Source organism: Nerophis lumbriciformis, linkage group LG30, assembly GCF_033978685.3.
Source record: "Nerophis lumbriciformis linkage group LG30, RoL_Nlum_v2.1, whole genome shotgun sequence".
Classification (NCBI taxonomy): domain Eukaryota; kingdom Metazoa; phylum Chordata; class Actinopteri; order Syngnathiformes; family Syngnathidae; genus Nerophis; species Nerophis lumbriciformis.
This window is the reverse complement of record NC_084577.2, coordinates 28,576,730-28,590,086: the sequence shown is the minus strand read 5'-3', so window position 1 is coordinate 28,590,086 and position 13,357 is coordinate 28,576,730. Positions and strand designations below refer to the sequence as shown.

Sequence of the window (13,357 nt, the reverse complement as noted above, 5' to 3'; positions counted from 1 at the left end):
GCTCTTCGGGATCAGTCTCCCATCAAAGAGCCATAAACTGCTTCTTTGTATTTGTCCTCCAAACATCAACTCCTAAAACTTTTTGCAAGTATAAACCTCAGGCTGTAATTTGTCTCTCACTGTGTCTTATCTCTTTCTCTCTGCCACTTGCATGCTTTCTGTCTCGCTTAAATCCTCACTCCTCGCCATCTACCAGCCACCCTTTATCTGCCTCACACACTCTCGCCCCGTGTGTGGCCACGGGTCCCCGGCGCCCCGTCAGTGTTGTAGTCCAGCCAAGTATTGAAACTCTGACCGGGCTTCCTTGCTGTGTGCAGTCCAAGAGAGCAATCTGGTGGTTCAGGCCTTGCGACTCAACACCATGTCCAAGCTGACGTTTGCCGATAGCTCGCGCTTTGATGCCCTGCTGAGAGACGTCTTCTCTGGGGTGGACTTCACCGACGTCGAGGACGCCGCCCTCACGCAGGCCTTGGAACAGGTCTATAAAGAGAGTCGGCTGGAGCCTATACCTACCCAGGTTGGTGTGGGTTTTCTCCAGGGGTCGTCAAAAGTATCAATATCTTGATACCAAGTTGATACCGACGCTCAAAAAAGTACTGTACAACATTTAAATCTTCAGCAGCACTCTGGATTAACATGGTCATATTTCCTGGTCCTAGTCAGGACTCGAGCAGCAGCACTCTGGACTAATATAGTTGTTGTTCCTGGTTCTAGTCAGGACTTGAGCAGCAGCATTCTGGACTAGTAGGGTCATATTTCTTGGTTCTAGTCAGGACTCGAGCAGCAGCACTCTGGGTTGATATGGTCGTATTTCGTGGTTCTAGTCAGGACTCACGCAGCAGCATTCTGGATAAATATGGTCGTAGTTCCTGGTTTTAGTCAGGACTCGAGCAGCAGCAGAATGCTGGACTAATATTGTCATATTTCCTGGTTCTAGTCAGGACTCGAGCAGCAGCAGAATGCTGGACTAATATTGTCATATTTCCTGGTTCTAGTCAGGACTCGAGCAGCAGCCTTCTGGATTAACATGGTCGTATTTCCTGGTCCTAGTCAGAACTCGAGTAGCAGCTCTCTGGACTAATATGGTCGTATTTCCTGTTTCTAGTCAGGACTCGAGCAGCAGCATGCTGGACTAATATGGTCATATTTCCTGGTTCTAGTCAGGACTCGAGCAGCAGCATTCTGGACTAATATGGTCATATTTCCTGGTTCTAGTCAAGACTTTGAGCAGCAGCATTCTGGATTAACATGGTCATATTTCCTGGTCCTAGTCAGAACTCGAGTAGCAGCACTCTGGACTAATATGGTCGTATTTCTTGGTTCTAGTCAGGACTTGAGCAGCAGCATTCTGCACTAATTTGGTCGTATTTCCTGGTTCCAGTCAGGACTTGAGCAGCAGCATTCTGCACTAATTTGGTCGTATTTCCTGGTTCTAGTCAGGACTCGAGTAGCAGCATTCTGGATTAGCATGGTCGTATTTCCTGGTTCTAGTCAGAACTCGAGCAGCAGCAATCTGGACTAATATGGTCGTATTTCCTGGTTCTAGTCAGGACTCGAGCAGCATAATTCTGGCGTAATATGGTCGTATTTCCTGGTCCTAGTCAGAACTCAAGCAGCAGCACTCTGGACTAATATGGTTGTATTTCTTGGTTCTAGTCAGGACTCGAGCAGCATAATTCTGGACTAATATGGTTGTATTTCCTGGTTCTAGTCAGGACTCGAGTAGCAGCATTCTGGATTAGCATGGTCGTATTTCCTGGTTCTAGTCAGAACTCGAGCAGCAGCAATCTGGACTAATATGGTCGTATTTCCTGGTTCTAGTCAGGACTCGAGCAGCATAATTCTAAAGTAATATGGTCATATTTCCTGGTTCCAGTCAGGACTTGAGCAGCAGCATTCTGCACTAATATGGTTGTATTTCCTGGTTCTAGTCAGGACTCGAGCAGCAGCATTCTGGACTAATATGGTCATATTTCTTGATTCTAGTCAGGACTCGAGCAGCAGCATTCTGGATTAACATGGTCGTATTTTCTGGTCCTAGTCAGAACTCGAGCAGCAGCACTCTGGACTAATATGGTCGTATTTCTTGGTTCTAGTCAGGACTCGAGCAGCATAATTCTGGAGTAATATGGTCGTATTTCCTGGTTCCAGTCAGGACTTGAGCAGCAGCATTCTGCACTAATTTGGTCGTATTTTCTGGTTCCAGTCAGGACTTGAGCAGCAGCATTCTGCACTAATTTGGTCGTGTTTCCTGGTTCTAGTTAGGACTCGAGTAGCAGCATTCTGGATTAGCATGGTCGTATTTCCTGGTCCTAGTCAGAACTCGAGCAGCAGCAGCACTCTGAAATAATATGGTCGTATTTCCTGGTTCTAGTCAGGATTCGAGCAGCATAATTCTGGATTTATATGGTCGTATTTCCTGGTTCCAGTCAGGACTTGAGCAGCAGCATTCTGCACTAATATGGTCGCATTTCCTGGTTCCAGTCAGGACTTGAGCAGCAGCATTCTGCACTAATTTGGTCGTATTTCCTGGTTCTAGTCAGGACTCGAGTAGCAGCATTCTGGATTAGCATGGTCGTATTTCCTGGTTCTAGTCAGAACTCGAGCAGCAGCATTCTGGATTAACATGGTCGTATTTTCTGGTCCTAGTCAGAACTCGAGCAGCAGCAGCACTCTGAATTAATATGGTCGTATTTCCTGGTTGTAGTCAGGACTCGAGCAGCATAATTCTGGAGTTATATGGTCGTATTTCCTGGTTCCAGTCAGGACTTGAGCAGCAGCATTCTGCACTAATATGGTCGCATTTCCTGGTTCTAGTCAGGACTCGAGCAGAAGCACTCTGGACTAATATGATCGTATTTCCTGGTTCTAGTCAGGACTCGAGCAGCATAATTCTGGAGTAATATGGTCGTATTTCCTGGTTCCAGTCAGGACTTGAGCAGCAGCATTACGTATGTAGTGAGGCAGCTGCTTTCGAGAGCCCAGTGAGAAGACCATGACCGTAGTCTAACCTGCTGGAGACCAAGGCATGGATTAGTCTTTCTAAGTCTGTTTTGGACATTCTCCCTCTGAGGTTGTCTAGGCAGTAAAGTTGTGCGCACGCAGGAAAGCTTGATGCGTTGTGACGGACTGAACGTGTGCACTGCAGCTCAAGAAGGCACTGGAGCTGAATGAGCAGCTGAGACAGCGCATGGGTGTTGTGATCGTGGGGCCGAGTGGAGCGGGGAAGTCCACCCTATGGAGGACGCTGCGGGCTGCTCTCAATAAGACCGGCAGAGTGGTGAGTGATTCATACTCCCTTTCAAGCATTCATCTTAATGGTATGTCACTTAGTCTGGACACGTTTTGTTGTTGTGTAGGTAAAACTGTACACGATGAATCCCAAAGCCATGCCCAAACAACAACTTCTGGGACACATCGACATGGACACCAGAGAGTGGGCGGATGGCGTCCTCACACACAGCGCAAGAAACGTGGTTAAAGAATCCCAGGGTGAGAACTCCTCTCAGCAAGCATTTTATTAAAGAAATGAGACTTACAACTTGCGTGTCAATTAAAGTAGTCAGTGTACAGCTTGGAAAAAGGGCAAACGATTAATTTGATGCAGAAAAAAAACGTTGATTTATTTGATGTTGCTTTGTGATTAATTGTTTATTGAGTAACTTAGGGGTTGAAACATCAAAGCATGCGAGGCCATTTTGATAGTTTTCATTTTAAAAACCATATTTTGTATAGATTTTTTTTTTCTAATTTCAAGTTTGGCCCTCGGGACCCAGAAGGGTCTAAGTCAGGGGTCGGCATCCAGAAAGGTTGAAAGAGCCATATTGGACCCAAAAAAAACCAACCAAAACTAAAAGTTTTATGTAAGTGTTATAATGAAGGCAACACATGATGTAAGTGTCTATATTAGCCTACTATCAAAATAACTTTAAAGGTCTTATATAAGTGTTATAATGAAGGCAACACATGATGTAAGTGTCTATATTAGCCTACTATCAAAATGACTTTAAAAGTCTTATTATATAAGTGTTATAATGAAGACAACACATGATGTAAGTGTCTATATTAGCCTACTATCAAAATGACTTTAAAAGTCTTACATAAGTGTTATAATGAAGGCAACACATGATGTAAGTGTCTATATTAGCCTACTATCAAAATGACTTTATAAGTGTTATAATGAAGGCAACACATGATGTAAGTGTCTATATTAGCCTTCTATCAAAATGACTTTCAAAGTCTTATATAAGTGTTATAATGAAGGCAACACATGATGTAAGTGTCTATATTAGCCTACTATCAAAAGGACTTTAAAAGTCTTATTATATAAGTGTTATAATGAAGGCAACACATGATGTAAGTGTCTTTATTAGCCTACTATCAAAATGACTTTAAAGGTCTTATATAAGTGTTATAATGAAGACAACACATGATGTAAGTGTCTATATTAGCCTACTATCAAAATGACTTTAAAAGTCCTATATAAGTGTTATAATGACGGCAACACATGATGTAAGTGTCTATATTAGCCTACTATCAAAACGACTTTAAAAGTCTTATATAAGTGTTATAATGAAGGCAACACATGATGTAAGTGTCTATATTAGCCTACTATCAAAATGACTTTCAAAGTCTTATATAAGTGTTATAATGACGGCAACACATGATGTAAGTGTCTATATTAGCCTACTATCAAAATGACTTTAAAAGTCTTATTATATAAGTGTTATAATGAAGACAACACATGATGTAAGTGTCTATATTAGCCTACTATCAAAGTGACTTTAAAAGTCTTATATAAGTGTTATAATGAAGACAACACATGACGTAAGTGTCTATATTAGCCTACTATCAAAATGACTTTAAAAGTCTTATTATATAAGTGTTATAATAAAGACAACACCTGATGTAAGTGTCTTTATTAGCTATATTAGCCTACTATCAAAATGACTTTAAAAGTCTTATATAAGTGTTATAATGAAGACAACGTGATGTAAGTGTCTGTATTAGCCTACTATCAAAATGACTTTCAAAGTCTTATATAAGTGTTATAATGAAGGCAACACATGATGTAAGTGTCTATATTAGCCTACTATCAAAATGACTTTAAAAGTCTTATATAAGTGTTATAATGAAGGCAACACATGATGTAAGTGTCTATATTAGCCTACTATCAAAATGACTTTAAAAGTCTTATTATATAAGTGTTATAATAAAGACAACACCTGATGTAAGTGTCTATTAGCTATATTAGCTTACTATCAAAATGACTTTAAAGGTCTTATATAAGTATTATAATGAAGGCAACACATGATGTAAGTGTCTATATTAGCCTACTATCAAAATGACTTTAAAGGTCTTATATAAGTGTTATAATGAAGACAACACATGATGTAAGTGTCTATATTAGCCTACTATCAAAATGACTTTAAAAGTCTTATTATATAAGTGTTATAATAAAGACAACACCTGATGTAAGTGTCTATTAGCTATATTAGCTTACTATCAAAATGACTTTAAAGGTCTTATATAAGTGTTATAATGAAGGCAACACATGATGTAAGTGTCTATATTAGCCTACTATCAAAATGACTTTAAAGGTCTTATATAAGTGTTATAATGAAGACAACACATGATGTAAGTGTCTATATTAGCCTACTATCAAAATGACTTTAAAAGTCTTATTATATAAGTGTTATAATAAAGACAACACCTGATGTAAGTGTCTATTAGCTATATTAGCTTACTATCAAAATGACTTTAAAGGTCTTATATAAGTGTTATAATGAAGGCAACACATGATGTAAGTGTCTATATTAGCCTACTATCAAAATGACTTTAAAAGTCTTATTATATAAGTGTTATAATGAAGACAACACATGATGTAAGTGTCTATATTAGCCTACTATCAAAATGACTTTAAAAGTCTTATTATATAAGTGTTATAATGAAGACAACACATGATGTAAGTGTCTATATTAGCCTACTATCAAAATGACTTTAAAAGTCTTATATAAGTGTTATAATGAAGGCAACACATGATGTAAGTGTCTATATTAGCCTACTATCAAAATGACTTTAAAAGTCTTATATAAGTGTTATAATGAAGACAACACATGATGTAAGTGTCTATATTAGCCTACTATCAAAATGACTTTAAAAGTCTTATATAAGTGTTATAATGAAGACAACACATGATGTAAGTGTCTATATTAGCCTACTATCAAAATGACTTTAAAAGTCTTATATAAGTGTTATAATGAAGGCAACACATGACGTAAGTGTCTATATTAGCCTACTATCAAAATTACTTTCAAAGTCTTATATAAGTGTTATAATGAAGGCAACACATGATGTAAGTGTCTATATTAGCCTACTATCAAAATGACTTTAAAAGTCTTATATAAGTGTTATAATGAAGGCAACACATGATGTAAGTGTCTATATTAGCCTACTATCAAAATGACTTTAAAAGTCTTATATAAGTGTTATAATGAGGGCAACACATGATGTAAGTGTCTATATTAGCCTACTATCAAAATGACTTTAAAAGTCTTATACAAGTGTTATAATGAAGGCAACACATGATGTAAGTGTCTATATTAGCCTACTATCAAAATGACTTTCAAAGTCTTATATAAGTGTTATAATGAAGGCAACACATGATGTAAGTGTCTATATTAGCCTACTATCAAAATGACTGTCAAAGTCTTATATAAGTGTTATAATGAAGACAACACATGATGTAAGTGTCTATATTAGCCTACTATCAAAATGACTTTAAAAGTATTATATAAGTGTTATAATGAAGACAACATGATGTAAGTGTCTATATTAGCCTACTATCAAAATGACTTTCAAAGTCTTATATAAGTGTTATAATGAAGACAACACATGATGTAAGTGTCTATATTAGCCTACTATCAAAATGACTTTAAAAGTCACTTTGGAAGTCCTCCAAAAAGCAAAGTCTAAACAACAACAACAACAGATCTGGATAACAAACCGCGTGGTCTGAAGTTGGGAGTTATCTCTACGGTGGCCCACCTCTCATGCTTTTGTCCACCCAAACTGAGAAGTCAACTCTCTCTCTCCGTGTGGCAGATGTCATCTCCTGGGTGGTGTGTGACGGTGACATCGACCCAGAGTGGGTGGAGAGTCTCAACTCCGTGCTGGACGACAACCGCCTGCTCACCATGCCCAGTGGAGAACGCATCCAGTTTGGACCCAACGTCAACTTCCTGTTTGAGACCCACGACCTCAGCTGCGCCTCCCCGGCCACCATCTCTCGCATGGGCATGATCTTCCTCAGGTCAGGTCCAGGACACAATGTATGGGGGTCACACTTCTTGTTCGATGATACAACAAAGATTTGTGTGCGTCGTGCTGATACTGATGATGGTGTCGATACCACACGACTAGTCCATGGTGGGATTTTTACACTAAAGTTGAACATAAATGTCATACATAATGTTGAAAATATTGTCACGTTCAAACACTGAGGACATCTATTAAACAAGACAAAAGGCAAGGAATCAAACAGAGACAGAATTCAATTTGGACTCAATATTGAGGAGAGACATGGCCACTGCACTCTCTGCACAGTCCTGCACCACGCTCTGACGAAGAAGGTTTTTGTCTCCTCCTTTATTCAGATGTTCAATGTTCACGCACCAACACATGTCTCAGCAGGAATGGGAAGTATGTAAAACAGTCATTGTTTTCGGTCACTTTGAAGACCAGGAAGAGGATGTCTCGGGCTTGGGCTCTTCCTGGATCCAGCTGGGGCAGGTGTTGGAGGACAAATGGATAACCCCTCTCGTCTCCTGACCACAGGGACTTCAAGAGGGCAGCGGGTCGTAAATAGCGTTGACCTCGGTTACCAAATAGAGAGTTTGTGAAATACTTCAAAGAGAGTTTGTTTAACACTTCAAAGAGAGTTCCTCTGGAGCATGTTCACCTTTTGTAAACAACTTGACTGAAACTGAAGAAATTGTTGGCTTTCCAGCTTCGCACAAGTCTGTATCGCACTTTTGACATGATAATCCGATACTTATGTTGATATCGCACCTGCTGATTACCGATATCGATATTAGACACCACTAATTATCAGAGTCATTGTGACATAGCATAAATGGGTAATATTTTCAACATTATGTATGACATTTATGTTCAACTTTAGTGTAAAAATTCCACCATGGACTAGTCGTGTGGTATCGACACCATTGTCAGTATCAGCACGACACACACAGATCTTTGTTGTATCATCGAACAAGAAGTGTGACCCCCAGAGCATGTTCACCTTTTGTAAACAACTTGACTGAAACTGAAGAAATTGTTGGCTTTCCAGCTTCACACAAGTCTGTATCGCACTTTTGACATGATAATCTTATACTTATTGCTGATTTCCGATATCGATATTAGACACGACTAATTATCAGAGTCATTGTGACATAGCATGAATGGGTAATATTTTCAACATTATGTATGACATTTATGTTCAACTTTAGTGTAAAAATCCCACCATGGACAATGGTGTCGATACCACACGACTAGTCCATGGTGGGATTTTTACACTAAAGTTGAACATAAATGTCATACATAATGTTGAAAATATTACCCATTTATGCTATGTCACAATGACTCTGATAATTAGTGGTGTCTAATATCGATATCGGAAATCAGCAGGTGCGATATCAACATAAGTATAAGATTATCATGTCAAAAGTGCGATACAGACTTGTGCGAAGCTATGTTTCAGTCAATTTGTTTACAAAAGGTGAACATGCTCTGGGGGTCACACTTCTTGTTCGATGATACAACAAAGATTTGTGTGCGTCATGCTGATACTGACAATGGTGTCGATACCACACGACTAGTCCATGGTGGGATTTTTACACTAAAGTTGAACATAAATGTCATACATAATGTTGAAAATATTACCCATTTATGCTATGTCACAATGACTCTGATAATTAGTGGTGTCTAATATCGATATCGGAAATCAGCAGGTGCGATATCAACATAAGTATCGGAGTATCATGTCAAAAGTGCGATACAGACTTGTGCGAAGCTGGAAAGCCAACAATTTCTTCAGTTTCAGTCAAGTTGTTTACAAAAGGTGAACATGCTCTGGGGGTCACACTTCTTGTTCGATGATACAACAAAGATTTGTGTTTCTCATGCTGATACTGACGATGGTGTCGATACCACACGACTAGTCCATGGTGGGATTTTTACACTAAAGTTGAACATAAATGTCATACATAATGTTGAAAATATTACCCATTTATGCTACGTCAAAATGACTCTGATAATTAGTGGTGTCTAATATCGATATCGGAAATCAGCAGGTGCGATATCAACATGTCAAAAGTGCGATACAGACTTGTGCGAAGCTGGAAAGCCAACAATTTCTTCAGTTTCAGTCAAGTTGTTTACAAAAGGTGAACATGCTCTGGGGGTCACACTTCTTGTTCGATGATACAACAAAGATCTGTGTGCGTCGTGCTGATACTGACAATGGTGTCGATACCACACGACTAGTCCATGGTGGAATTTTTACACAAAAGTCATACATAATGTGGAAAATATTACCCCTTTATGCTACATCAAAATTACTCTGATAATTAGTGGTGTGTAATATCGATATTGGAAATCAGCAGGTGCGATATCAACATAAGTATCGGATTATCATGTCAAAAGTGCGATACAGACTTGTGCAAAGCTGGAAAGCCAACAATTTCTTCAGTTTCAGTCAAGTTGTTTACAAAGGTGAACATGCTCTGGGGGTCACACTTCTTGTTCGATGATACAACAAGATTTGTGTGTGTCGTGCTGATACTGACGATGGTGTCGATACCACACGACTAGTCCATGGTGGGATTTTTTCACTAAAGTTGAACATAAATGTCATACATAATGTTGAAAATATTACCCATTTATGCTGCATCAAAATGACTCTGATAATTAGTGGTGTCTAATATCGATATCGGTAATCAGCAGGTGCGATATCAACATAAGTATAGGATTATCATGTCAAAAGTGCGATACAGACTTGTGCGAAGCTGGAAGCCAACAATTTCTTCAGTTTCAGTCAAGTTGTTTACAAAAGGTGAACATGCTCTGGGGGTCACACTTCTTGTTCGATGATACAACAAAGATTTGTGTGCGTCGTGCTGATACTAATGATGGTGTCGATACACACAACTAGTCCATGGTGGGATTTTTACCCTAAAGTTGAACATAAATGTCATACATAATGTTGAAAATATTACCCATTTATGCTACGTCAAAATTACTCTGATAATTAGTGGTGTCTAATATCGATATCGGAAATCAGCAGGTGCGATATCAACGTAAGTATCGGATTATCATGTCAAAAGTGCGATACAGACTTGTGCGAAGCTGGAAAGCCAACAATTTCTTCTGTTTCAGTCAAGTTGTTTACAAAAGGTGAACATGCTCTGGGGGTCACACTTCTTGTTTGATGATACAACAAAGATGTGTGTGCGTCGTGCTGATACTGACTATGATGTCGATACCACACGACTAGTCCATGGTGGAATTTTTACATTAAAGTTGAACATAAATGTCATACATGATGTTGAAAATATTACCCATTTATCCTACATCAAAATGACTCTGATAATTAGTGGTGTCTAATATCGATATCGGAAATCAGCAGGTGCGATATCAACATGTCAAAAGTGCGATACAGACTTGTGCGAAGCTGGAAAGCCAACAATTTCTTCAGTTTCAGTCAAGTTGTTTACAAAAGGTGAACATGCTCTGGGGGTCACACTTCTTGTTCGATGATACAACAAAGATCTGTGTGCGTCGTGCTGATACTGACAATGGTGTCGATACCACACGACTAGTCCATGGTGGAATTTTTACACAAAAGTCATACATAATGTGGAAAATATTACCCCTTTATGCTACATCAAAATTACTCTGATAATTAGTGGTGTGTAATATCGATATTGGAAATCAGCAGGTGCGATATCAACATAAGTATCGGATTATCATGTCAAAAGTGCGATACAGACTTGTGCAAAGCTGGAAAGCCAACAATTTCTTCAGTTTCAGTCAAGTTGTTTACAAAAGGTGAACATGCTCTGGGGGTCACACTTCTTGTTCGATGATACAACAAAGATTTGTGTGTGTCGTGCTGATACTGACGATGGTGTCGATACCACACGACTAGTCCATGGTGGGATTTTTTCACTAAAGTTGAACATAAATGTCATACATGATGTTGAAAATATTACCCATTTATGCTATGTCACAATGACTCTGATAATTAGTGGTGTCTAATATCGATATCGGAAATCAGCAGGTGCGATATCAACATAAGTATCGGATTATGTCAAAAGTGCGATACAGACTTGTGCAAAGCTGGAAAGCCAACAATTTCCTCTGTTTCAGTCAAGTTGTTTACAAAAGGTGAACATGCTCTGGGGGTCACACTTCTTGTTCGATGATACAACAAAGATTTGTGTGCGTCGTGCTGATACTGACTATGATGTCGATACCACACAACTAGTCCATAGTGGAATTTTTACCCTAAAGTTGAACATAAATGTTATACATAATGTTGAAAATATTACCCATTTATGCTGCATCAAAATGACTCTGATAATTAGTGGTGTCCAATATCGGTATCAGAAATCAGCAATAAGTATCGGATTATCATGTCAAAAGTGCGATACAGACTTGTGCGAAGCTGGAAAGCCAACAATTTCTTCAGTTTCAGTGAAGTCGTTTACAAAAGGTGAACATGCTCTGGGGGTCACACTTCTTGTTCGATGATACAACAAAGATTTGTGTGCCTCGTGCTGATACTGACGATGGTGTCGATACCACACGACTAGTCCATGGTGGAATTTTTACACTAAAGTTGAACATAAATGTCATACATGATGTTGAAAATATTACCCATTTATGCTACATCAAAATGACTCTGATAATTAGTGGTGTCTAATATCGATATCGGAAATCAGCAGGTGCGATATCAACATAAGTATCGGATTATCATGTCAAAAGTGCGATACAGACTTGTGCGAAGCTCAGTTTCAGTGAAGTCGTTTACAAAAGGTGAACATGCTCTGGGGGTCACACTTCTTGTTCGATGATACAACAAAGATTTGTGTGCCTCGTGCCGATACTGACGATGGTGTCGATACCACACGACTAGTCCATGGTGTGATTTTTACACTAAAGTTGAACATAAATGTCATACATAATGTTGAAAATATTGTCACGTTCAAACACTGAGGACATCTATTAAACAAGACAAAAGGCAAGGAATCAAACAGAGACAGAATTCAATTTGGACTCAATATTGAGGAGAGACATGGCCACTGCACTCTCTGTACAGTCCTGCACCACGCTCTGACGAAGAAGGTTTTCGTCTCCTCCTTTATTCAGATGTTCAATGTTCACGCACCAACACATGTCTCAGCAGGAATGGGAAGTATGTAAAACAGTCATTGTTTTCGGTCGCTTTGAAGACCAAGAAGAGGATGTCTCGGGCTTGGGCTCTTCCTGGATCCAGCTGGGGCAGGTGTTGGAGGACAAATGGATAACCCCTCTCGTCTCCTGACCACAGGGACTTCAAGAGGGCAGCGGGTCGTAAATAGCGTTGACCTCGGTTACCAAATAGTTGGAAGAGAGTTTGTGAAATACTTCAAAGAGAGTTTGTTTAACACTTCAAAGAGAGTTCCTCTGGAGCATGTTCACCTTTTGTAAACAACTTGACTGAAACTGAAGAAATTGTTGGCTTTCCAGCTTCGCACAAGTCTGTATCGCACTTTTGACATGATAATCCGATACTTATGTTGATATCACACCTGCTGATTACCGATATCGATATTAGACACCACTAATTATCAGAGTCATTGTGACATAGCATAAATGGGTAATATTTTCAACATTATGTATGACATTTATGTTCAACTTTAGTGTAAAAATTCCACCATGGACTAGTCGTGTGGTATCGACACCATCGTCAGTATCAGCATGACACACACAGATCTTTGTTGTATCATCGAACAAGAAGTGTGACCCCCAGAGCATGTTCACCTTTTGTAAACAACTTGACTGAAACTGAAGAAATTGTTGGCTTTCCAGCTTCGCACAAGTCTGTATCGCACTTTTGACATGATAATCTTATACTTATGTTGATATCGCACCTGCTGATTTCCGATATCGATATTAGACACGACTAATTATCAGAGTCATTGTGACATAGCATAAATGGGTAATATTTTCAACATTATGTATGACATTTATGTTCAACTTTAGTGTAATAATCCCACCATGGACTAGTTGTGTGGTATCGACACCATCATAA

At 39.1% G+C, this 13,357-nt stretch overlaps 1 protein-coding gene across 1 annotated transcript in view; it reads left to right on the top strand.

The window, feature by feature from the left end:
• dync2h1 (dynein cytoplasmic 2 heavy chain 1) overlaps positions 1 to 13,357 on the top strand; it is a 437,107-nt gene that overhangs the window by 205,401 nt on the left and 218,349 nt on the right. The window contains exons 40-43 of the mRNA XM_061925863.1: positions 318 to 517; positions 3,149 to 3,280; positions 3,360 to 3,492; positions 7,105 to 7,312. Coding sequence (XP_061781847.1) covers positions 318 to 517; positions 3,149 to 3,280; positions 3,360 to 3,492; positions 7,105 to 7,312 — 673 coding nt within the window. The remainder of the gene's footprint in view (positions 1 to 317; positions 518 to 3,148; positions 3,281 to 3,359; positions 3,493 to 7,104; positions 7,313 to 13,357) is intronic.